General features: G+C 38.6%; 1 protein-coding gene across 19 annotated transcripts in view; it reads right to left on the reverse strand.

Annotated features, from left to right (window-relative positions):
* Window positions 1–1,127: 1,127 nt before the first annotated feature.
* BCLAF3 (BCLAF1 and THRAP3 family member 3) overlaps window positions 1,128–26,775 on the reverse strand; it is an 82,630-nt gene continuing 56,982 nt past the window's right edge. For 10 of the 19 annotated variants that reach the window (XM_082447063.1, XM_082447069.1, XM_082447067.1 and 7 more), the window contains 8 exons: window positions 25,654–25,768; window positions 24,878–24,941; window positions 23,289–23,404; window positions 17,769–17,883; window positions 14,948–15,046; window positions 11,221–11,376; window positions 9,917–10,090; window positions 1,128–2,200 (listed from right to left, as the gene is read on the reverse strand). In XM_082447063.1, the coding sequence (XP_082303189.1) occupies window positions 2,171–2,200; window positions 9,917–10,090; window positions 11,221–11,376; window positions 14,948–15,046; window positions 17,769–17,883; window positions 23,289–23,404; window positions 24,878–24,941; window positions 25,654–25,768 (869 nt within the window). In that variant the 3' untranslated portion in view covers window positions 1,128–2,170. Of the gene's footprint in view, window positions 2,201–2,937; window positions 2,966–9,916; window positions 10,091–11,220; window positions 11,377–14,947; window positions 15,047–15,814; window positions 17,300–17,768; window positions 17,884–23,288; window positions 23,405–24,877; window positions 24,942–25,653; window positions 25,769–26,775 lie in introns of those variants that run through there. The other 9 variants (XM_082447054.1, XM_082447068.1, XM_082447052.1 and 6 more) reach the window with 8 other exon arrangements.

Here is a 26,775-nt window from a genome sequence, read left to right on the forward strand (position 1 = left end):
TTCATGAGTTCCTACCATTTATCAAGTAGGATGCTGGCAGCTGGGAATGCTATGGTGAACAAAACAGACATGGTCCCTCTCCTTATTTTATACTTTAAATTATAAAGCAAGCCCTTCTTTTTAGCCATTAGATCTTATGCACTCAATATTTTCTAAATACATCCATGCTACAAATAGGTATTTTGCAAATAACATGCTTTTTGCATTTTGAGACAGTGCCAAAAGTATATTCAAATATGCCTAAATAGGAAACCGGTTGTGGAATGATTAATATTGAATCAACCATCTTACCCTTAAGTGCTACAATAAATAAAAATAGAGCTAGAGAACCAACTTTGTTTAGTCAGTTACATTTCTTTTTTTTTTCTTTTTTTGGCCGTGCCACGCCGTGCCACGCCCAGCACCATGTGGGATCTTAGTTCCCTTACCAGGGATCAAACCTGCGTCCCCTGCATTGGGAGTGCAGAGTCTTAACCACTGGACCGCCAGGGACGTCCCCAAGTTACATTTCTATGTTTAATGTCCATTTTCCCTATCAGGCTGTACGTACCATAAAGGCAGGCTCTATGTGTCTTGTTCTCTTGTTCATTGCTGTAATTTTAGCACAGAATCTATGCAATAAATATGCGTTAACCTAATGATGAACTATTCGAGGTTTATAACTGTTCCTCAGAGTATGGGAATAAATGAAATAAATTATTTTAAAATTTAAGGCAGATGTTATGGGTACTTAACACAATACAAAGTTGTCATACTGCTGTGTGCATGCATTTTTTTCTTGCCATAAGTGGAATGTAAAAAAAAAAACCTGACCTATAGAGACAGTACACAGCATAAGACAGGCCATCCATCTAAATTTATTACCCAATTTTAATGCATCAAGCACTCTTGCCCCCTTACTGCTGACCCACTAAGGAAATGGCTACTCTATCTTTTAAAGGCATGTTTAAAAAATTAAACGTTTGCAATAAGATTTTTCATAATCCAGTCATGAAAAAGTTAAGTTCTTACCAGATTTTGATGCAGAAAGTTCTGTCTTTGTAAGTGCAGAACAGTGGTTTAAACATCAACAGGTCCTACCAAGGGCTGTAATTCTCACACGAAATTCAAATAATGTTCTCACAAACTGGCAAGTAACTGCTTCAAGCAGAAGGAGCAACAGTATTTTATTTAATTACAATTAAACATTTCACAAAAGTTTAATTGGGAATGTATATGTACTATTAAGCAGAACACAGAAAACATAAAGAAATAAGGTATTGAGACCTAAAATATCACTTAAAACCCTACCAATGTTATCTTACACATAGTAGGTACTCAATACAACTGAACTGAAAATAAACACTTTATAATATGTGCTTGCAAAATGTGTAATGCTGTAGTAGTAAAGTACAATTTCTGAATATGAGATTTTGTCTGTCAGGTTTTTTTAAAAGCCTTTAAAAATATGATATGCATGAGCTTACCCTGAGGGAAAGTAAGATGGAATACAGATTATAAAATCTTTATGTATTTTCCACAATAGCATTTTGAAGTTGGAAAAGAGCAAATAGTTGTGGAAAAAAACTGAATAAACCAATTACTAAAAATTCAGTGCACTCATAACTACCTGATGGAAAATTTGAAGCACCTTTTCCTACGTCTTCTTATGTCATAATATGAAATGTATGAATTATATAGACCTTGATCTTCAGAAGCTTAAGAAAACTTCAAGTTGTAAGCCAAAATGTCATCAGAAAAAGAAAAATCTGGTATAAAAATTGCTACTACGTAAGGCCACTGTTTAAAGTTCTTTCATGTACAGACACTATACAATTCAGGTACTTTTGTTTTTGTTTTTATTACATAAGCAAAACTTTCAACATAGAAACGTCTGGATATAACTCAGTTCTCTATGAAACCATGCTCAGAGAAAAATGCATCAACAAATAATGCCCTTTTGAGACTTTTTGCAAAAGAAGCTGTAGTTAATACAACTTTTAAATTGAATACTGTAATTTAAAAGCAATTGTTAAGTGTAAAAAAGTTGCAGCATTCCACTACGGAAAAATAAAGTTATTTTATCAAGATAGTTACAGTATTAGTGCTTTAGTGCCAATTCTAACTCTTGACAAAAAGATGCTCCCAAATATCATCCTGTAGTGTCATTTCCATTTGTAACAATTCCAGATTAGATTGCTGGGGCAATGTTTGTATATTCCTATTGAGAGAAAAAAGAAATACAGACTTCAAAAGAAGCATTGGTTAAAACATCTGAGCTAGAGTTTTGTTTACATTGCAATTTTCAAAATATTTTAATTAATGTATTACCACTTGCACTCAAGATCCCCACAAAGCTATATGGATTCCGAAAGACACAAAGTAACAACAAAACACATCAAAGCGGATATCAAATGATAAGTCAGTAGGACAAAAAATATATATGGCACTTGATAGGCTGGTATTAGTAAGTTAATGAAAACAGAATTCTGCTGTTTGGGCAAGTTTCACTGGGGACATCACTGACAAAAAATCAAGACTCTTAAACCTTAGTCCCTCAACAACAGAGCCTGATGTGACACACGTACAACCTCAAATGGGTACTTTATCTTTGTCATCATATGGTATCTAATTCTAAAACTATATGGACTCTTCTAGCATGACTGGTAACAGCAGAGAAAGCTATTAGAGGGGGAAAAGCTTTCCTGCTTTTGGATGGTTACCTACACTGTACGAAGATGTATGGCTTCAATAAACACAGGAAAAGGAATTCACAATAACAATAAGACTATGATTAAAGAATAACAAATGTGAATTCTATACTGTGATGCTAGGCAAAATGTTAAATTACCAACCACAAACTGGACATAGGACCATGCAACCAATAAAAGAGCAAAAATGGTAGAATGACATGTTTTTCTGGGACATTAAAAAACTTATTAATACATATATCCTTACCTTTTACTAGGATCTTACATTATTAAAACTGAAAGAAATTTAAGAGTTGATTTATTTTTTGGCATTTATATTAGTATGGAAACGTTTAATTCCAAACAAAAACAGTACTGATAGAAAATTCTTCTTTCTATTTTGGTTAATGAAATGTTCAAAATACATGCAAATATATTTTTGTCAACATCATTCCTTTAAACAGAGCCAGAATACATTGTATCCTATTTCTTTACTCATTATATAATATAAACATCATTTACATTAATCTTCAAATAAAATATCTGTTGCCTACTAACAATTGTAAAAGGAAACGCTAACTATAATAATTCTGAAAAACTTTTTCAACTGAAATATCTTGTTTATAAAAATGTGGAATTATTCTGAATCACATTCACCCTTGACATGGCTTCTTCTACACTATCTCTCGGAGGATTGATCCCTGCATTCTTCCAATTATTTGAAAACCTATTTTAAGCAGAATGCTGAACTAGACATATGAGCATCACCCTCCTCTAGGTTTTCATAACTTGACACTTGAGTCAACTGTTTCCTTGTTGATCTTCCTGCATCTCGCCTCCTCCCAGAACCTGCTCACCCAGCCATCAGCCTCAAACACCACTTTCTCCTTCTCAGTCTAGGAAGATGTCCTACTGTCACCACATCACATCCTCTATATTCTACCCAGATTTCGAGGTCCTCTATAATTTGCATACCCCTGTCTCTACCCAACTCCACATTCTACTCCCAAAAATGGATCTTTGGCTGCAGCCCATTCTAAGTCCTGCTCTCCATGACTCAGCTTAGAACCTACCTCTTTGGTGAAGAGAGTAGAAATCACAGTACTTAGCGTACATTCCCTGACCATTTCTAACATACTGATCCTTTCCACCTCTCTCTAGGCACTTACCATCTGTGAAAATAAGCTCTTCAAAAATATGGCTGTGCAGAAAAGAGTTAATATAGCATACCTGACCGCTATCGTTTGAAAGTCCTGATTATAAGGTTGGCCCTTGGCTGGCATCTAAGAACTTAGATTTCAGGAGGGTTCCCACCACTGATGAGTGCATAAATTGTGCAAACAACATGGTCTATGCTAAACACCTGCTTTCTTGCTCTGGGTATGGAATGTGGTATGTGCCTGGCAGGGGGTGCCTACGTGACCAGTGCTGGGCGCTGAGTCTCTAACAAGCCTCCCTGGTTGGGCACATCCTGTGTGACTCCACTGGGAGGGGACTCTTGGAAACCTGCACCTGGTGTCCTCTGGACTCGCCCGTGCGCCAATTCCCTGTGCTGATTGTGCTGTGCAGCCTTCCGCTGGAACATCACAGCTACGAGCGCCACCACATGCTGAGTCCTCTGAGTCCTCCTAGCGAATCACTGAACCCGGGGTGGTCTTGGGGACCCCTGACACAATTGCTGCTGTTCACTAACTCTTTAGAGCTATGGCTGTGTGTGTGTGTGTGTGTGTGTGTGTGTGTATGATTAGATTAGAGTCCATTCAACAAGCATTTTTAAAGACAGACTATATGAAAGGCAATAGGGGGAGACGTGACGCTAATGAGGCACCCTCTGTCCTCAAGGAGTTGATCGACTATTTGGGGAAATAGGAAGGTAAACAGCAACAGTTAGAGACCAAATGAAACAAGAGCTAAAGAGGGGGCTTTGGTAAGGCTTTACAGTGGGTCATAAAAGGAAAGCAGGGTTTAATAAGAAAAGAATGGGGATCAGGAGGCTATTTCTAGCCAAAAGAACGTCAGGAACAAAGACAGAAATACATGAAAACGGGCTTCCCTGGTGGCACAGTGGTTAAGAATCCGCCTGCCAACGCAGGGGACATGGGTTCGAGCCCTGGTCTGGGAAGGTCCCACATGCCGCGGAGCAACTAAGCCCGTGCGCCACAACTACTGAGCCTGCGCTCTAGACCCTGCAAGCCACAGCTACTGAGCCCGTGTGCCACAACTACTGAAGCCCGTGCTCCGCAACAAGAGAAGCCACCGCAATGAGAAGCCCATGCACCGCAACGAAGAGTAGCCCCCGCTCGCCACAACTAGAGAAAGCCCGCGCGCGTAGCAACAGAGACCCAATGCAGCCAAAAATAAAAGAAATAAATTTTTAAAAAATACATGAAAACATATATTATGCTCCAAAAAACAGGGTGCATGGAAAAATGTGGTTAGAAAGGCAGCTTAGGGCTGGACCTGGCTAACAAGTCTGGTCTCTTTTTTTATAGGCAACAGAATCCTTGGAAGGTGTCTGCACAAGAGTGATATGACTCAGACTGTGTTTTGGGACAATAACTGTGTTACTAGTGAAGGGACGGATTAAGCAAATCACAGGAGGCAAGGGAGAAGGTTAGAGGCTCCGAAGATTCCCCAAACAGACCAGGAATACCTAAGAATGTAGCATACAGTAAAGGTGGCATTTTCAATCAGTGGGGAAAGGACAAATTACTCAATAAGCGGTGTTAGAAAAATTGACTATCTACTGGGAAAAAAATCAGATCCTGCCCTTATATTGTATCGTAAAAACAAATTCTAAAAGGAACAAGTATTTATATGTTGAAAAAAGTAACCATAAAACCACTTAAAGGAAACACAGTAAGGAATTTTTATAAGCATAAACATGATAGGAAATCTAAAAGCCATATAGGATTAACTTGACAGGTTCATGAAAATTTACAAGTTCTGTAATGTAAAAGCCACCATAAACAGCCAACTAACATGAAATAAATAGGAGCAAAATATATGATACGTTAATACCCTCAGTAAATCAAGAGCTCTTAAAAATCAGTAAGAAAAAGTACCAACCCTCAACAGAAACACTGGTAAAACATAGAACTAAGGAAATTGAGGGAAGAAATACAAATGACAGATAAAATATAAAAAATATGTTCGCATCATTAATAACTGAAGAAAGGCAAATGAGAACTTTCTCCTGCTGTTAAACTGACAACAGATAATAAAGATTAATAATGTGGAGTGCTGGCTAGGGTGCAGGTAAACAGGCACTTTCATGTACTTCTGGTAAGAACAAAAATGAGTAAAAAGGGAGCTATGGCAAGGTACCAAAATGTCAATGGGCACAGTGGTTTAATGGAAATAATGAAAACCTGTAAACGATCCTGTAGTCATCAACAGACGCTTGGTTAAGTAAGTCAGTAATCATCAAACTGGGTTACACATACCCTTAGGGGTATATGAAGACTTTCCAGTGAGTATGTGGGTACAGACAGTTTGGAGGGAATCAATTTCCAGATCTTCAAATTCTCGATGTTTGCTTTCCAAAATAACCTGCCTGTACAATCAGTTAAGGCTGATTCCCTACCTCCCACTTTTACACTAGGAAGATACACCTTCTCATCCTGAATCTTAGTACTTTGCATTACCTGGGGACCCCCACCAAAAGAGGAGGAAATTGGAAATACTGGTGACGGTGCCAAGAAAGTGAACCAACCCTAGCAGCTAGTAATAAATAGCATACTTCTGCAAGTCAGATGCTTTCCATTTCTTTGCTTTCGTTTAATTATAGGAGGACAAAATCAAGCTGTCAGTAAAAGAACATTCAAAATACTTTTTGAGGATAGATCACTAAGTGACTTTTTGGCCTATAATTCAGAGTGAGTCCAAAGAACGGAGTGGCATTGCTATAATAAAAGTTCTTTCATTCCCATCTATACAATCATATAAACAAGGTTTCTCAGGACTTACATTTATAAAAAGAAAAAATGGAATTGATAATTGAACACTATTATTCTACTACTACTAAGTAATATTTATCTATGAATACCCGAACTAATTGAAAAGAGAAATGCATTTCCAATAAAACTTTTGTCTGATCAATACTTAACAAAATCTGTAATACATTTACGTTATTTTGATCAACTGTAATGGTCATTCAATCCAGAGGAAATATTTAACACCTAATAGTCACAGAAATCTATTAATATTATGTGTCAAATTTGATTTGGTGAGCAATAAAAGACTTTCAAAGATAAAAGTCTATGGGGCAAACAATGGAATCCAAATTCAAGGCAAGAAAAAGGAATGATGTAAAATTTCCCACTTGTTAAAACAGCTCATCTGCATACTTTAAAAAATGGATGTTAGTTACCAAATTCCTGTGGTGTGCAGGTTCACCGAAGAGATTTAAAACAATGATGTAACAGTTTTATTTAAGACTCTCTATTTATAATATGCCAGAAATTCTACCCTTTATAACAAGTTAAACTTATGATTAAAAAGTATTAGATACCAACCTAAAAATGTACAAGGAGGTAGATAATTTTTCATAATTTTAGGGTATGTAAGCAAAAGAGGTTTGAAAAGCACTGAAATAAATAAGACATCCATAGAGTGGAATGATATGCGGCTATTAAAATGAATGAATTGGATGGAGCAATGGATGAGTGATACAAATAAGAACACCTGGGACAATCGCAGTCAGAAGGAAAACTGGGAGGGTTAGTACGACAAGTTTCTAGCTTGGCTGGCTAGCTGTGAGAGCTACAGACCCTGAGGAGATATCAGTGGTCTGGGGAGGAGAGCAAGTGCGATTTTATTTTTAACAGCTTTACTGAGATATAACTCACATACCACACAGTTCACCCATTTAAAGTGTACAACTCAATGGTTTTTAGTGTATTCACAGAGTTGTGCAACCATCACAATAATCACTTCTTTTGTGCCCCAGCATCCTTCAGCTCGAGGGACACAGCAGCAGTATAACAGGTCCTTGCTGATTCATCTGATCTGGGTTCCTGTTCTGTCTTTGTACCCCATGACTTTCATGGTTTTTTTCAACCCCAAAAGCCATGAATCCCGGTCTCTAACTTCCTTCTCACAGTATCTTTCTGCTCTCTCCTTTCCCCCTTTCTATCCAGGGGCAGAGCTGTGGCAGGCCCCGAGCTGACAGGTACCTGGGGACTACTGGAGAGTCTAGGATGCTGAGGAACTCCACGTTTTCCTGACCAAACACACAATTGCTAAAAGTTTTTCAGAGGCAATGTTCCCAGCGGGGGCTTCATGAATTCTGAATAGGTTCTCCATCCTAGTCTGGTACATAGTCAGACCCTCAAGAGTTTCTGAAAACTTTCTATGATGAGCAGAGAATATTTCATGGGGGTGCTTGTGAATGACAGTGGATAAAAGACAAGCTTCTTTCCAGGGGGTAACAGACATTTCTTCCATCTCCTCATCTTCCACCCCAAGCACAGAATCCAAGAGAAAGGAAACATAATAAAATGGAATTTGGGTGCCAGAATGGGGTTAATATGACAAGTGCATGATGAATGAGGAGGAAGCATTTTAGTTCTGTACTTTACTAATACTGCTTGGGAATCTTACTACTTTGTAGGGAGCTAGGGAGCTACTTCAGTTTTAGGGTAAGTGGACAAGAGGACATGTCAGGGGCACATCTAGGATCTCCCCAACTCTTCCCGGAAGCTGTTTGGCACTGGACACAAGAAGCACATGTCTGATGGCACAGTAACCAGACTGTACTATAGATGAACATTATAAGAAATTCAAGCCATGACTGATCAGCCCAGACATTTCAATATGGTGGGGGAGTGAGGAATCCAGACAAGACCAGTCTAAATTTTCCTGCTGGACTTTGAGGCATGTGGAAATACATAGGTTCATATCTAATTTCAGGTTCAAGAAGTTCCAGGACACCTAGATTAATTAATTAACCATGCATCCTTAATCTAGTTGGTGGTCTAATAATGAAAACAATGAACTCCTTAGTAGGACAAAAAGCCAAAGCAGGGTACAGATGCTGCCTGGACTAAGACTTCTCTCCAGGGCAGGACCTTCAAAGTTCCCCCCCAAAGCTAAAGCTTGGGATGAAGCAACACTGGAAGAAACCAAAGATTCCAGGCCTTCACCTCTTTTCTTTAGGGCATGAAAGCCAAGGTAAAATGGAGTAATAGGTCTAAATTGTCAGTCTGTACATATGGAATGGGATTCCAGGGTAGCACAATACTACTAGGACAGCTCTAAGGCCAAGTAAGCCGTAAGTACCTTAGTTCATGGTTTGCAGGGCAGAAATAGAGACACAGATGTAGAGAACAAACGTATGGACACCAAGGGGGGAAAGTGCTGGTGGGGGTGGGGTGGGGGGATGAATTGGGAGACTGGGATTGACATGGATACACTAATATGTATAAAATAGATAACTAATAAGAAAAAAAAAGTACCTTAGTTCAGACCTTGGCAGAAACAGAGCAGATGTGATGCCTCATTCCTTTCCCTAAAGGTTAGGAGAGTGTGGAGCCCAACTGTTCAGAAGGGTGCTAATAGTAGGGTGCCTGATTTCATGCCATGCTCATAGAGGTGGGCCTAGTTCAAACACAAATCTATACAAAGCCTGGCTATGCCTTGTTTGCAGGTACTGACAGTAGCCAGGCTGGAAAAGCTCATGTCAAACTAGCTACAACATGAACATCTATGAAGCAGCATCCAGAATGGTAGACCCAAGAAAAAGAGTAGTAGACACTGGTTCTTTAAAAATCTAGTGTGTGGCGATGACTTCTAAAGCTCTCAGTTGGCAGCAAAAGGCAAGAGGAAGGCGAGGCTGTGATCTGCCCAGGACCCTAACTGCAACTGCTACATTCTAGATACAAAAAGCCTAGGCCCTAAAGCCTGGAGACCCATAGCAGGTTGTGGCTCTTTCTAGGACACACTTGTTATGTCCTACGATGAAGGCTTGATGTCTGGTTTCTACTGGTTGTTAAGTGAGGCTGGCGGGCAATGTGGTCTGGAAGAACTGGGCAGCCAGGAGGAATGGGGCAAGCTGAGGCAAAGAAAAGGATGAGGAAATGGAGCAAGTTCAATGAGCATATAGAAACTGCAGGCTGAGGCAGACAGTCAAGTAAGCACTCAGGAGCCCCAAATCATCTAAAGAAGAGAGGTAAAAATGGAGCTAAATGAAGCTAACAATCAAAGTTCAGCACAGAGCTAACAGAAGAAAAACACACAATATGTACCTGAAACCCAACCTCGCAATTGAGGAAAAGGCTTGCCTCACCCTTCCTCCTCAAGTGGGGATCAATGACCAGCTTCCTTGAGAACAGCCGGGCTGCCACCTGTGACTGGGGATGAATGCCTAGAAGATCTGCTGCAAAGAAACTTGCCACATGAGACAGGAAGAGAAGCAGCACCTTGGTCCAACATAGGGAGGTGTGTGAGAGGGGAAAATGACTCCAGTTACATTCATGTTTTTAAACAAGAGATAGCTTTCCTAACACCAAAAGTGATATACACAGTGAAACTGAAAACCTCTTTTAAGGCACTCAGTTAAAATTGAGGGGTGGGAGAAGTTAGAGAAGATATTCTATTCAACACTAAAACTTCAAAAAAAAAATCAGTTGTCAACTCCATTCTACTGGTCCATCTTTTGAAAAATAAGTTTTACTAAAATCACTAAGTAAGCTCAGTGTAAAGTCTTCACAAGCATGAATATTTATGGGAACACTGAAGGTTAGAAAATGTATAAAACCACAGTTAGATTATTTGATAGCAACACTAGATATACATCATCTACTCAGAAGAAAATATTAGCCCCAAATTATTAACAAAAATGAGTCAAAAATTGACAAACATGCCTCAACAAATGTAATGCTATTGTTCTCATTTAAAATATAATTTGAAGACGTTATTTTTATATGATATTTATGCTGCATTTTCAAATACCAACATGGTGAATTTAAATAAAATCAACCCACAACTAAAAGAGTATGCAATCCAAATTATCAAGTAATGAAACTTTTTATTAATAGTTAGAGTTAGCATATAGTAGTGACGGTTGCACAGCACTGTGAATGTAATTAATGCCACTGAATTGTATAAAGATGGTTAAAATGGCAAATTTTATGGTATATATATTTTATCACAATTAAAAAACATAAATGAATGGGAAAAAAAGAAAAGTTAGTGTATTTTTAATTATGTACCCTTTTTATGTAGTCAGTTCAATATTTTTTGGTACCTAGAAAATTCACATTGTATCAGGCTAAAATATATCAGCCAAAAGTCTTTACCTGATTTTCCATTTCAAAGATTAACCATACAACAGAAATTCTAAAGTAAAAAGTTCAAACAGCTAGCATATTCAAAGTATTTGAGGTATAATAGCTAAGGCGTTCTTCAATTATCATGCAATAAGAACACTGATATCTAGGTTGTTTCTTAAGTCAAAATTACAGTACAAACTGAATTTGTCTATTAAACATAGATACTTTAGGAGTTTAAAAGTCAGTCAACATTTTTAAATGATCATAATCCAACTAACCTTTTTTTTCCTCAGTAATCTTTCTCTGAATTTATTAGTGATAAATCCGCTTGGACCAGCAAACCGTAAACGCTGATATTTAGCCTGAATGCACAAGCTCTTCTGTACTAGGCCTGATTTATACTGGGGCTGAAATGTGCCACCTCTAAGGTTGGTCTGTAAAGGAAAAAAAAAATTAAATGTTAAAACTATAGCTTCCAAGTCTATTTTATTAGTATAAGAAAGGGGAAAAGGTCTGGAACTTAGAGCTGCCCTTAATTCTAGGTACTACAGATACTTAAAGGGAAAAGGTTAATGATGGTAATAAAGCATGTTTTCCTCAAACTAGCTTCCTAGTTCATTTTGTATAATAATAACTTAAAAAATATTTTATATAAATGAATTTTTAAAACTATTAAGTTAAATTTTGAAATTCTTGAAATTTATCATACTAAGAAAAAGACAACTTTAAAAACCTCAGAATTATCCTTCTGATTCATAGTGAAGTATATCAAATCCCAACTGGGTGGGGGAAGACATTAAGTATCAACATCTATTTAAGAATCAAAAACTCTCTTGGGACTTCCCTCGTGGTCCAGTGGTTAAGAATCCACCTTCCAATGCAGGGGACGAGGGTTCGATCCCTGGTTGGGGAACTAGGATCCCACATGCCGTGGGGCAACCAAGCCCACGTGCTGCAACTACTGAGCCTGCGCTCTAGAGCCCATGCTCCACAACTAGAGAGAAGCCCATGCACCACAATGAAGAGCCTGTGTGCTGCAATGAAAGATCCCGCATGCTGCAACTAAGACCCGACACAGCCAAATAAATTTAAAAAATTGAAAAAAAGAATCAAAAACTCTCTTAACTTTACTCTTGCCAGTACCTTTTTTTAAAAATATTTATTTATTTATTTGGCTGTGCCAGATCTTACTTGTGGCATGTAGGATCTAGTTCCCTGACCAAGGATCGAACCTGGCCCCCTGCATTGGGAGCATGGAGTCTTAGCCACTGGACCACCAGGGAAGTCCCTCTTGTCAGTACTTTTGAGTCAGTCTTTCTTTACCATAAAAATCCCACTACAGCACATATTTTCAAGATAAGAGCTATACGTAACAAGACATTTCCTGACCTGCATACTGCCCAATATTACAATAGACATAGAGGACAATGAATATTTGTGTGTGTCCCATGTGGGACATGTACAAATGGTATCTTACAAAGGAGTAATTATAAAAATTAAGTAGATTCTTCTTTCCACAATGATTTAACAAATGGGCATGTTATGCATAATGACACACAAAAGTTTATTAAAAAGTATTTATGCCAGGCCTATTTTCCAATTATTTTCTTAAGACTACAAACAATTTCAGGTAAAACAGAATTATAATGAGACACTATAATTTTGTTAAAACTATCTGCACCAACTTGATATATCAGGGCTAATCTTGAGATTTACATTGCCCATTTTTACATATCTAATAAGGTGATTACTATCTGGCTTTGAATTAGTACAATTTACGTAAAAAGTAAATTTTAATGAAAGAGCTCCTTTTCTTAGGAAGGATTATTTCTTCCCCCTGCTTTACTATAAAGAATTGTGAATTTTGAAACAACCATATAACATTACACAGCTTTAAATGATTGCTCAAGAGGAAAGGTTAATGCACATATTTTGAACATTTTTTAAATAAGTTAATGTTAAAGACCTTTCCCTTAAGGAGAATGGGTAACAGGAAATAGATCTTATAACAGTCTTAGAAAAATTACTACAATTGACTATATCTGACCAATGAGAAGTGCAACATGTAGGAAACACTTAAATCTGAATGCCCACCTACACTGTCTCTAAGTTATACAGACGTTACATTTTTAGTTGATTTTATGCCTCATTACTTAAGAGATTAAAAGATGGTATAAAACATGTTTTTTAAAAAAATATTTATTTATTTGGCTGCGCCGGGTCTTAGTTGCAACACGTGGGATCTTTGTTGTGGCATGTTTTAGTTGCGGCATGCAGACTTCTTAGTTGTGGCATGCATGTGGGATCTAGTTCCCAGACCAGGGATCGAACCCCGGGCCCCGTGCATTGGGAGTGCGGAGTCTTACCCACTGGACCACCAGGGAAGTCCCAAAACATGTTTATACAGTCAGTCTATGGCCCTAGCTATTTTTGAAAACCTAATGTCACACATGCTTTTAGGTACATGAACCACTGGCTAAAAATGTTATCTATGCAATGGCTACAAATTGTGTTACTCCCACTGAAAAAACAAAATCTTTTTTTTTTTTTTGGCCCCACCGCGCAGCTTGTGGGATCTTAGTTCCCTGACCAGGGATTGAACCCGGGCCCTCACGGTGAAAGGGTGGCGTCCTAACCACTAGACAGCCAGGGAATTCCCTGAAAAAAATCTTTTGACATCAAGAATTTTGACTCAGGAAGCCAAGGTATTAACAGAAGATCACTCAAGTACACTCCTAGTCTATGGTTTGGAGATCATTTATACTACCTTTCTGCTCATACTAACGTCCTCCTAATGAGCTAACTACTCTAGCCAGACTGCCTGCTACTTTCACCAAAAAAAACTCAGGTTCCTGGGCTTCCCTGGTGGTGCAATGGTTAAGAATCTGCCTGCCAATGCAGGGGACACGCGTTCGAGCCCTGGTCCGGGAAGATACCACATGCCGCAGAGGAACTAAGCCCGTGCGCCACAACTACTGAGCCTGCACTCTAGAGGCCGGGAGCCACAACTACTGAGCCTGCGTGCTACAACTACTGAGCCTGTGCGCCTAGAGCCCGTGCTTCTCAAGAGAAGACACCGCAGTGAGAAGCCCGCGCACCCTGTGCACCACAGTGAAGAGTAGCCCCCGCTCGCCGCAACTAGAGAAAGCCTGCACGCAGCAACAAAGACCCAAGGCAGCCAAATAAATAAATAAATAAATAAATAAATAGGTTTAAAAATAAATAAATAAATAAGTAAATAAAAAATACAAAAAAACCCCAAAACAGGTTCTTTTCTTTTCTTTTTGGGGGGAGGGGAAAGAGACACTGTAGAGTGGAAAAATATGAAAAAAGGACCTATCATAAGCACGACATTCAGTCAAAATGGATTTAAAAAGCACCTCAGCTTATGAGAGCAAGGAGAGAGAAACACAATACTTTGCACTATAATTCTTATTCCATATGTCTGGGGGATGAAGTGTTCTGGAAAAACAAACATGTTCATTGATTAAAAGTATCACTGACATCAGACATAGCTGTACAAATAATTAGAATGTGATGAAATATGCTTTAACAAAGCATGTTGGACCAGAGTCTTTCTCTGATGATCCAGAAGGCCTCTGAGGGTTGTGTGTCTATGGGAAGGGTTTTTCAATCACTGAATCCTGGAGAAGGCTCTACAGCTATGCGCTTACATCTTAGAGGTAAAGAGGCAGGCTTAAAGGGAAGGTCTGGGACCTTGCCCACCTCTCCACCTAGAGCCACTCCATCTGGATCTGCTTTATGCGTTTGAGTTTCCATGTAATATTTGAAAAAGGGTTCCACTGGTAAAAAAAATATTTGAAAATCAAGTCCTGAGGAAAGGGGTCATCATTAACCTGATTACAGTTAACTATAATCCAGAAATACTAATTTAAAGCTACTATTTGAAATATAACAAAAAGAGCTTTTAATTTACTAACACTTAGAACATTATGTTCAAAGAAAACACCCAAAGCTAGAATTAGATGGAGAATAACACTCTACCTTAAAAGTTCTTCTAAAGCCTCTTGTATTTTGATGGTTTCCCTCAATTCCAAATGGTTTGTGAGTAATGACGTCTTTTCTCTGCATAGTAGGATAATTCTGCATGAAAAAAGTATTAGTATGGTTAATATACTTTAAATTTTATTTTTAAAAGTTCATTTTACCATTCAAAAAATACATGTTTTTTGTTTGTTTGTTTGTTTGTTTTTGGCCACACTGTGCGGCATGTGGGATCTTAGTTCTCCGACCAGGGATCAAACCCACTCCCCCTACATTGGAAGCACAGAGTCTTAACCACTGGACCACCAGGGAAGTCCCACAAAAATACACGTTTTAAATGCATGGGATTAAGAACACAAAACATGTAGCATGTAGCTTAGCTGTATGAACATACACACATCTTCCTTCATGTAACCCATGCTAGATTGTGAGGGGTTGGTTTAATTCATGAATGTGCGAAATACGAAATACATACTCCTGTATAACACAATGGGTGACTTTTAGAAAATGGACTGTAAATCTAGTATTTATTCAGGCATCCAGAAGAGAAACAAACCCATTATTACTAGGAGTTGCTAAAGAGTTGCCACTGTCTGAGAACACAAATTCTCAATGCTATAGGAGGCAGGTGCTGCTGAATCAGGTACCTGCTTTGAGTAGATGCTCCTGCCATGACTAGGAAAGTGTCAGAAGGCAGAGTATTAAGACTGTAATTACAAAGAACCTGAAACCTTTGATGGGAGCAGAAAAGATGGGGCCCATTTTTTTTTTTTTAAGAATGCCTATGTTGCGTTCTAGCAGAACTGACTATTCTGTGAAGATTAAATGTTAGTATGCATATGATAACATTCTTGGTACAATATTTACACGTTGTGGGCATCCACGCAGGCTGATTTTCCTCCATTCAGGAAGCCATTCGATCAAATAGGAAGCATCTTTTCAGTCAGCATTAATATGGGTCACACTTCATCATCAGGTGAGGGGACGGGATCATTGGTGGTGGGCTCCTGGGGGCTGCTCTGTCTATTCCATTTACCAGTGCACCCCGATGGGATGTGTGCAGCTTAGTACCTAAGCTTTGTCTCAGACTCCCAACTCACACTCTATACTCGACTTGGGGTTTGGACTGGGAGTCAGTCCTTGAAGCCAGCTCCCACTTAGATCCCGCCCACAGGGACACTGGAGGGAGACTGGAAGGCTGGAAGAGAGGAGGCGGGGTTGCTCCTTCCTGTACGCTTGTTGTTCTGCTTTTCATCCTGGCAGTGGTCCTTTGGTTCAGCCTCCAGTTTGTTTGTTTGTTGTTTTGACACAGCCAGCTCCAGCTGGGCAGCCCCCACTCCTCGGAGGTCCACACCCAGCTCACAGCGGCCTTTCTCTAAGCTTCTAGAGCTCTACGCTTTCTTCCCTAAAGGTGGTGGTTGCTTCCTTTGGTTTTTTAATTATTTTTATTTTTATTTATTTTGGGCTGCGTTGGGCGTTCGTTGCTGCATGCGGGCTTTCTGTAGTTGCGGCGAGCGGGGGCTACTCTTTGTTGAGGTGCGTGGGCTTCTCATTGTGGTGGCTTCTCTTGTTGCGGAGCACAGGCTCTAGGCGCGTGGGCTTCAGTAGTTGTGGCACGTGGGCTCAGTAGTTGTGGCTCACGGGCTCTAGAGTGCAGGGTCAGTAGTTGTGGCGCACGGGCTTCGTTGCTCCGCGGCATGTAGGATCTTCCCGGACCAGGGCTTGAACCCATGTGCCCTGCATCGGCAGGCAGATTCTTAACCACTGCGCCACCAGGGAAGCCCGATGGGGCCCAGTTTGAAGACGGTTTCTTTCTCCAAAATGAATAGTCTTATAACCTTCTATTTATTCCATTTGCTATGGAGTCTGTACTTCTCACAAATCTTCCTCTTTCACACCTTTATTTCTCTCCCCAGTTTAAGAAAAGTCATATAAAACCCTTTTCCTAGTAGTCATCTTGAGTTTATGCTAAGTCTATACATTTGAATAAGTGCATAAAGACACATGTAATGAGATGAGACTTTGGGGGACCTTGAGAGGGAGGGGGTGTATTTTGCACATGAAGGGATGTGAATCACTGGGGGCCAGTGGGAAGACTGTACCAGGCGGCTTCTGACCAGACTACCAATCATCCCCACCTTCCAGTATCCAGGCCCTTACGCTATTCCCTTCCTTTGAGTGTGGTCTGTATCTAGTGACTTGCTTCTTACAAATGGAGTATGGTCGAAGTATGGATGTCACTTCTGAGATTAGGTTACAAATCGACTCTGGCTTCCATCTTTCTAGCTGTCACTTGCTTGCTCTTATGGAAGCCAGCTGCCACTCTGTGAACTGCCCTATGAAAAGGCAAATCTTTAGAAACAGAAAGTAGATTAGTTGTTAGCTGTGGGTGGGAACACGGAATAAATAAATAGGCCTGAGGGTTCTAATAGGGGTCACGAAAATGTCCTAAAACTGGATTATGGTGATGGTTACACATCTTGGTAAATTTACAAAAAATCATTAAACTGTACACCTTACATGGGTGAATTTTATGCTATGTAAAATATACCTTAATAAAGTTGTTTCAAAAAAACTTAAGAAAGCTAGTACTATAATAAGTGCAATAAAATCCTGATAAATCAAATGAGATGATCATTTCTTTGGTCATAGTAACTATTAGCCTCAACAGAATCTTAACACTGAAAAACAGAATCATAACACTTACTTAATGAACAGTTACAAACATTATGAAAAATATTGGTGATCCCTGTACCTACAGATTCATGTGAGAAGGAAAATGGAACATACAAAAATAAAAAAGTTGGAACTGCAATCTTACCAAGTAAGGTTTCTGAATAAATTTTCTAAAATTTGATTTTACCAAACATGTAGGTTTTTGGAATCCATCAACATGGGTATTCTTCAACCTTGAAAAACTGGAATGCTGATCGCTCCTAATAAAATGAAAGAGAGAAAATAAGAATCTTTTATTAGTTTACATTTATCCAACAAATAAACAAGAGAAATCAAATTACACCCTTTGGAAACAATTTAAGCAGCGCAACAGTAAAAAAAAAAATCTCAATGATCTATCACTACTAAAATTACAAATAATATTTACCAGGGCTAAAACTCTCATTTATCAAAAAACATTATTTAGCCAAGTTGGCAGTTAGCGATAGGGGGAAAACCATATTCCTAGGACCAGGGTTCTTAATCTGGAGTCCAAGGACAGGCTTCCTAGGGCTGTAACCCCCGAAACCATACATATGTAGAGCATATGTTTCCTGAGGGAAGATAGTCACGGCTCTTGAGCCTTTGGCAGCACGGGACAGCCCCCCTTGCCAAGAGACTCAGTGGTGAAAGCTCCAGAGAAGAGGCGGGTGAGCGGCTCAGGCCTGCTCACTGGCAGAGCTGGGGCCTCTGATACTGCTGGCTCCCCTCTCCTGTTGTAGTGAGGCCCAGAGGCCACCAAGGGCTATTCCTGGCCAGCCCTACCTGGGAGGGAGCTCCTTCCCTGGGCTTCTTTCTCCTCTAACCCCGGGGCCTCATTCCCACAGCCCTTGGGGGGGGGTCCTCTCCCTGTCACATCCCACCTCTCCCTGTCACATCCCACCTCTCCCACAGTGGTCCTCAGACCCTTCCTGCTCTGTGGCGAACAAACGGCTCACGGCCTCGGCCCTGCTACACTCCTCCCACAGGACCCCCAGTGACATGGGGACAAAATCCACACTCCTCCTCACTGGCCCCCAAGACTCTTCCGGCGCACGCCCTTGCAGCCTTGCCGGCTGCTCCATCCCAATCTCTGCAACACCCACACCGAGCTGCGGGAACATCAGCTCCATGCGGCTCTCGGCACACACCACAACCTCGCCTGCCTCCACGCACTGGCCCATTGGGTGCCTTCTGCTGTAATTTCCTTCCAACTCAGATCAACCTCAAGATTTAGCCCCACCTGCACCTGTTCCAAGAAGGCTTTCCCAGACCCCTCTGAGGTGGACTACGTGTCCCTGCTATGTGCACATGTGGCACTTTGGGGTCTTCACAAGTGTTTGTAACTACTGGTGTACCTTCTCACCAAGCAAGGTGTGATCCCTTCACAGGAGGCACTGCGGATGGTTCGCTCTGTGGTCCCAGCTCTGACCCCAGAACCTGACATGGAATAGCCACTCAGGATTTTTTGAAATGTTAAAAAACCCCATATTCTGTCAAAATGTTCATGATCTGATAGTAAGTCAAAAGAGTAGGGGGCGAAGTCATATACCGAGAATAATTTCACTTGTTTAAAATATACACATATATGCCCAGAAAAAAATAAACGATAGGAAATGTACTAAATATTAACAGTAATCATCCCTGACTGGTGAAATTAAGAATGCCTTATATTTTTGTTTTTATACTTTACTATATTTTTCCAAATGTTCACCATTAGCATGTACTACTTCTATAAACAAAACAGTAGACTCTAAAAAATCCTCTTGGCAAAGCATATATCTGATGAACGGGTAGTACCCAGAATATATAAAGAACTCTTACACCTCAATAATAAAAATATGATAATCCAATTTAAAAATTGGCAAAGGATTTGAATAGATATTTCTCCAAAGAAGACACACAAAAAGCACATGAAAAAATGCTCAATATCATTAGTCATCAGGGAAATGCAAATCAAAACTACAAGAAACTACTTAAAACCCACTAGGATGGCTATAATCAAAAAAACAACAACACCGGTGTTCATAACAGCATTATTCATAATAGCCAAAAGATGGAAACAACCCACATGTCCATCAACAGAAAAATGGATAAACAAAATGTGGCGTATCCATACAATGGAATATTATTCAGCCTTATAAAGGAATAAATTATTTTAATGAAATACTGACACATGATACAACATGGATGAAAACATTATGCCACGTGAAATAAGTCAGACTAAAAAGGACAATTATTGCATGATTCTACTTATATATGTATGAGGTATTCAGAATAGGCAAATTCATAGAGATGGAAAGAATAGAGGCATCAGGGGCTGGGGGTTGGGTGTTACTGTTTAACTGGTACTGAATTTCTGTTTGAGAAGATGAAAAATTCTGGACGTGGGTAGTGGTGATGGTTGCACAACACTGTGAATGTACTTAATGCCAATGAATTGTATGCTTAAAATGGTGCAAATTCAGTGTTCTAAGTCAGTGCTTAGAACACTGACTAGAACATAGACATTAATATATAAATATTTGTTGAATAGATGAATAAATGATCTTTATAAAGTTAACTCTAGTTCAGTAGATTACAGATTGTTACAACAGCAAAAATAAAAACTGATGTTTTCTATAACTTGCCTAGCTAAAAAGAAAATCTAGGCAGTTTGATGTCCTCTTGAAGTCTACTGATACTATTTTGAAGCTGCTTTATCACACACACATCACGCCCGTATAACACAGCACCTCAATGACAGTGGAGGGAACTTAGTAATGCTGGTGACAAGAGGGAGAAACAGTGTGTCAGCAGGAGACATGGAGACTTTAGGATAAGAGACTGGTTGAAAGTGGGAAAAAATAGAGAACAACAGGGTCTTAGAGACAAGACAGAATGCCCTGGTGTGAGGCTTGCTTGGGAAAGGTTTTAAGGTATCAGGGAATAAAAAGTGATCAAGATCTAAATGCATTACAATTTCAGTATCTTCTGTCCTGTCTACACCTTTGGAAAGTTCATTCATTCAACAAAGATGAATTGAGCCCAAGGCAGTAGGAATACAATGGTGAGCAAACAGAGACACAGAGTCTGCATACAACTTTTAAGGGGAAAACAAAAATCACACAGGAGGGAAATAGCTACATCCTATGATTTATAATTTCCTCATATTTCATTTCTTCTGAATTTCTATGGAAATCTATACACTGACTTGATTAAAAAGGTTTATGCAAAAATATTAATGAGGTCAATTTTGATAAATTGAATTTTTAAGATAAAAGGATAAAATGTTTTTCTTATGTTAACAAGGAAATTGAATTAGGATAAAGTGAGAGATTAAAGCTTCCATATTATTTTTTTAAAAGGATGAACAATAACAACTGCTGGTGAGGATGTGTTAAAAATGGAACCTTCATACACTGCTGGTGGGAATGTAAAATGGTGCACCCACTGTGGAAATAGCCTGGCAGCTCATCAAAAAGTTAAACATAGTTATCATATGAACCAGCAATTCCAATCCTAGGTATATACAGAAGAGTAGTGAAAAATATAGCCACACAAAAACTTGCATACAAATATTCACAGCACCATTATTCATAATAGCCAAAGAGTGGAAACAGCCCAAATATCCATCAACCGGTGAATGGATAAACAAAATGTGGTGTATCCACACAGTGGAATGTTATTCAGCCATAAAAGGAATATTCATGCTACAACATGGAGGAACATAAAAAACATTATACTACATGAAAGAAGCCCGTCACAAAAGGCCACCTGTTATATGATTGCAATTATATGTCAAGAATAGGCAAATCCATACAGACAGAAAGTAGATTAGTGGCTGTCGGGCTGGGAGGATGGAGAAATAGGGAGTGACAACTAATTGTACAGGGTTTCTTTTTGGGGTGATGAAAATGTTTCGAAATTAGATAGTGGTGATAGTTGCACAACTTTGTGATTATACTAAAAACTAATGAATTCTTCGCTTTCTAAAGGTGAATTTTATGGTCAGTAATATCTGAATTAAAAAAAAAAACACCTCATGGCTCCACCATGCCACACCAGCCATCCAATACGAATAAAACAGTTCAACAGATCCAGAAAAGGACACCTTGCAGGAAGACATTTTTGCACCCTACAACGCCATGCTCAAAGCTAACATTAATAATACTTAATGCTGACCAACTTCTCTGTAGCTTACATGCATCACTTTACTTAATCTTCACCACTACCGTGAGGTAAGTATAATTCTTATCTCTATTTTACGCTGAGGAAACAGAGATTAAGTAACTTGCCCAAGGTCAGTCACATAGCTAGGTATCTACAGAGCCAGGAGTTGAACTCAGGTGTTAACTCCATTGCTCAAGCTCTTCATCACCTCAAAGGGTAAAGATATATTCTGAGGCCTTACATGGTCTTTATAATATGTTGATTACCTTAAATCTGTTTTAAAAAACCTTTTTCTTGGTACATTGAGTTTCTCACACTTGCTGAGTAGTCAAGAAAAGCATGACTGAGAGCTTGTGTCACTAAAGAGCACAGTCATGCCGTGTCATATTAGGAAACTGGAGACTCACCCACCAAGGGACAAGATTTTAACTATTTTCAATTGTTTCATATGCCTCAGCACACAGTTTTGCTATCTTTTAATTAGTCCCAAACTTATTGTCAGTATCAAGTCCAGTTTTAAACAAGCTTGACCTAGTTAGCCATAGACATGACTTATAAGTCTCGTCAAATATTTTAATTTTTGAAACTAAGGACTATGGAAAGAGAATTAGCACTGGCCCTTCCTATTCATACATTCCCACCTTCTGGGAGATCCAAATAGTTTGAGGACCCTTGAGTGAACTGGAAATTTTTTCCCATTAAATTATATCTCATAATCATATGAGGTCCCAGAGTTGCCATGAGTTCTACATAGTTCTCAGGACTAGGGATAAACTGGGACCAACCTAGAATACTCAGAGCCCCTAAAAAGATGTACAGGGTTGGGAAAGAAAAACAAGGATCTACTGACAATCAATTTGTCACTCATGGCATAAGTACTTCACATGTGCCAGTTCATTTAATATTTCTAACCTGTCCAACATAAATTGGTTATTCTCATTTTATAGAGGAAAAGGCTCCAGAAACTAGGCAAGTTTGCCCAAGAGCAAACAGCTTGGAAACTGGCAGAAGTAGGATTCAAACTCAGGTCTCTTCTGCATTTTCTACTACATCTGCCTCTGTTTCACGGACAGACATCCACAAAGAGTTCTGAAAGAGGATGGCACTGACCTCAGGAAATTTTGCAACATTCAAAGACTACCAGAATCTAAAGGGCAGAATGTGTCAGAGTTTCAATTAGCTCGAGCCAAATAGTCCATAAATTTGCTGGTCTTGGCTCCTGCTAATATTAAAAAAGCTATTACACTTCTCTCTAGATTACAAAGACCTCAAATACTCACCTACCCCATAATTTTTATTGTTTCAATGAAATAGCATATGATGACCACTGAATAACTTTGAAACATTTTAACAGATTTCACTTAAACATGTAAAATGGATTTGAAGAATTAAATTCCTACACTAAAGTGAAAATTACCAACACACACAGAAAATTGGAAAATATGCTAAAACCAAAAGCTGTCTGATAACAGGATGTTTTTCATCTACTGATTACCTCTCTGCAGCACTAGCTATGTGAAAAATGTGCTCATCTTCATTCTGTAACCGTTCTTTTCTCCTTCTTTCAATGTCATGTCGTAGGTCATTTGGATCTATTATTTTGACCAGAGTCTGAGGAATTTTGACAGAAGACAAACCATTCACATTACTGTTAGTTGCACAAAGACCGTATCGAACAAGAACCTTAAGTAAAAGTCCTAAATAAGTTACCTTGTACTCATCCTGCTCATGCTAGTGTAAACTGATAAAAATATTTTGAGACACAATTGACAATACAGAGTCAGAAAAGTTCATAGCACTGAACCAAGAATCCCACTTCTGGGACTCTATACCAAAGAAAAGTCTATCTACCCAAGTATATTCAAAATATTATATTTTAAAAATAACCATAAAATGAAAGTAACTTAAGTGTGAAAAAAATTTAAAGGAGAAGGGAAGAATAATTTTATGGTAAATTTAAGTCATAGGAATAATGTACAAGCATTTAAATTATGATAATGTAGACTACGTGGAAGTAACCATGGAAGAACACTTACTGAAAAAAGTTAATTAAAACTTACAAAGCCTCAATTATAAAAAGGTCATTGGGAGTTCAGAGATTTTACATAAAAGGAATGTTACTATAGTTTAAGTAAAAAGATAAAGCATCCAAAACTACATGTACTGTGATAGTGTATGTTAAAATGCTAGACATAAGACTGCAAGGAAAGATGATCAAATAATATTTTGTCTTAAGTGGTTGAATTAGAGGTGATTTTTAAAAAATCCTCAAATTTCCTATAAGTTTATTACAGTACTTTGATAAGCAGAAATTTTCTGAAAATATCATTTATTCAATAAACTAACCTATCTCCATAAGTACAATAAAACTGTAACCATTCACAAGTGAAAATAATATATTCTATCACAAATGTATTAAAATCTCTCCTCTATAAAACTCTTCACTCTCAATGAATAAATTAGCAGTTCTTTTAGAACTTGATATATTTCTTCTAAAACAAGAGCCAGTTTTCTTCCCCCTGGGCTAGTTAAGATAGTTTTTCTAATTAGCAAAGAAATGGCGGGGAGGGAGGTGGTATGGGTGGGAACAATAAAAAAAATTCAGTATTATTTCCATTATTTTTCTAGTTCATATTCCATAGAATCTTTCACACAATCTTCAGTAAACAGAAGAGCAGTGTCAAATGAAACTAAGTTCCTTTGCATTCATTCTACATACAACTTAAAAATATACCCCACATGACTGCTTTGGAAAAAATAGGTATCAAACATACTTTCTGCAAGCTTTACAGTGTGAAGTTTTGGAATGAACATTAAACACTATAATTTTATGTCAATTTTACAAAGCTGTTACCCTTAGGGATTGTCTCTCTTAGGGCATATTTTTGTCTTTTGCCAGTGTTCTCTCTGCAACCTTTTGATAACTAGAGTCACTTGGAGAGCTTTGTAAATTTCAGGTTCCTGGGTCTCAATCATTCTTCCTCACCCACTTTAACTACCTTTTTTACTCCCAATGACCAGTTCCCTTTCCCATTAGTATACCAACAATAAGATAATCTCTCATCAAAAATTATATTCACTTACCTGTTCTGAATCATATACCATAGTTTGTTTACTCTGAAGCTCGGCCAAAGACATATCTATTCTCCTAAAATAATAAAGGCATGTTACAATTAAATAATTATGTTATACACTGATACCTTGATTCCATTATTACAGAATGGATTTTGAAATAAAGCTGGTGTGTCTTGGAGGAAGAAAAAGAAATCTGCTACCAGGTGGTTTTTCACCTATATGGCAGTCTCCCAGGACATACATATCCTGTAAACAACATCACAGTGACGCCTTAGTGGTTCTCAAATCACTAGTCTGTGTAACCTTAAACTTGGCTCCGGTGATCTACCGCATTCTAACATTGATTCAACTCAGCTCACAAGACAGGGCGCACCACCTGTTTGGACAGGTGCCAGCAGAAGAAGACATAGGTTCTCATCCGGCTGCCCTCAGAACAGCCATTTCTGACCACATGAAGCAACCCATGATTTCAATGGCTCGACAACTGTCTTTCATCTTCCAGTGATAACTTCAGTAGGCAATTACTACAGACACAGCAGAATCAAAGTTAGGTAGGTAAATATTTTCAAAGTCCTACACATTTAAACAATGCTAGTCATGGCTTCAATACAACCTAGTCTATCAAAGTGCACTGGCCCAGTACCTGCTGGGGTTAGTCCTGTTTTTAGGCAGGAAATGCAGTTCTAGAGTCTACAGCAAGCCCAGGAGGCAGGCAGCACCTTCCCACAACCTGTTCTGAGGCTCATTCCCATGAGTTAAATGAGCATACAATAATCACTCATTACCTGTGAATTTCTGGATCTGAGTTCAATTTAAATTCATTTACATCTGCAGCTTGTGTAACTTGCATTTTTGAGAAACGCTCATGTAGAGTAATTCCAAGTGATGGAAAATAATCTGCTGCAAAAGGGAAAAAAAGTTTTATCTCAATGTAAAACTGATTCCACTTAAAAGATTATATATAATAAGCACAGGAAGAAGGGACTATTAAAAAACATCCAACCTGTTTTCTCTTGAAAACATATGGGACCTAAACTTATTCCACAGACTAATTTGTAGTACTCACACGCTTTCCCAAGCCCAAGCAACAGTAAATGGATTTATGAACCCAAAGATTCTGTTCCTATTTGACATGCCTGCTTACTTGCCAGGGGGAAAGATAGTGGCTCTCTCAAAGAGAGGACCTTTCTTCTCCAAGGTAAGATCTTCCTACATCTGGGAAGTAAAGCTGGTATAGAGCTCTACTCTTCACCTAGAGTAAAAAATAACTCCAAAAACAACCCTGAAGCACCAAAACAATTCTGAACAAATGCTAAATGTTATGTCTACGTATCACAGAAGGCCTCCTAATGCCCTTTTACTTTAACATTAACTGAAGTTCATGAAGACATTCTGAAAGCGGCTATGCTACAAGCTTTTAACAGAATAAAGAGAAAGATAATACATTTGACCCATGAGAATGCTACTTAAGCAATCCTTTTCCCTAACTTACTGTTCCTGTTCTGGGACAATCTCCTGAATTTTTCTGCAATACCAGCTCCCTGTCTGCTAAGAATCACACTTCTTTTGGGTAAGAGGGGCTGGAATTGAGAAGGTGAACTGTTTCAAACTGCATGCTTTAAAGTAAATATATGCCTTAGTTTGAGGGCTGCAGAGAAAATAATTCATTTGCAAAATATGTTTTATGAAGGTAAAAAAGATTAACACAGTTATCTAGTAAGAAATATAAAATTATAAATTTTGAAATTCTCGAAAGACCCCAGTTTATAATACCCACAACTGCCTTATTTATGCAGCATCAATAAGGAAAGTTATTTTACATGACTAAATTTTCCAATTAATGGAAACTGGCCAGAAGCAAAAGCAAAACACAACAGCTCAATGTAAACCTTTGAAGTATTTATTAT

This window comes from Balaenoptera physalus (genome assembly GCF_965194825.1).
Source record: "Balaenoptera physalus genome assembly, chromosome: X".
NCBI classification, from domain to species: Eukaryota; Metazoa; Chordata; class Mammalia; order Artiodactyla; family Balaenopteridae; genus Balaenoptera; species Balaenoptera physalus.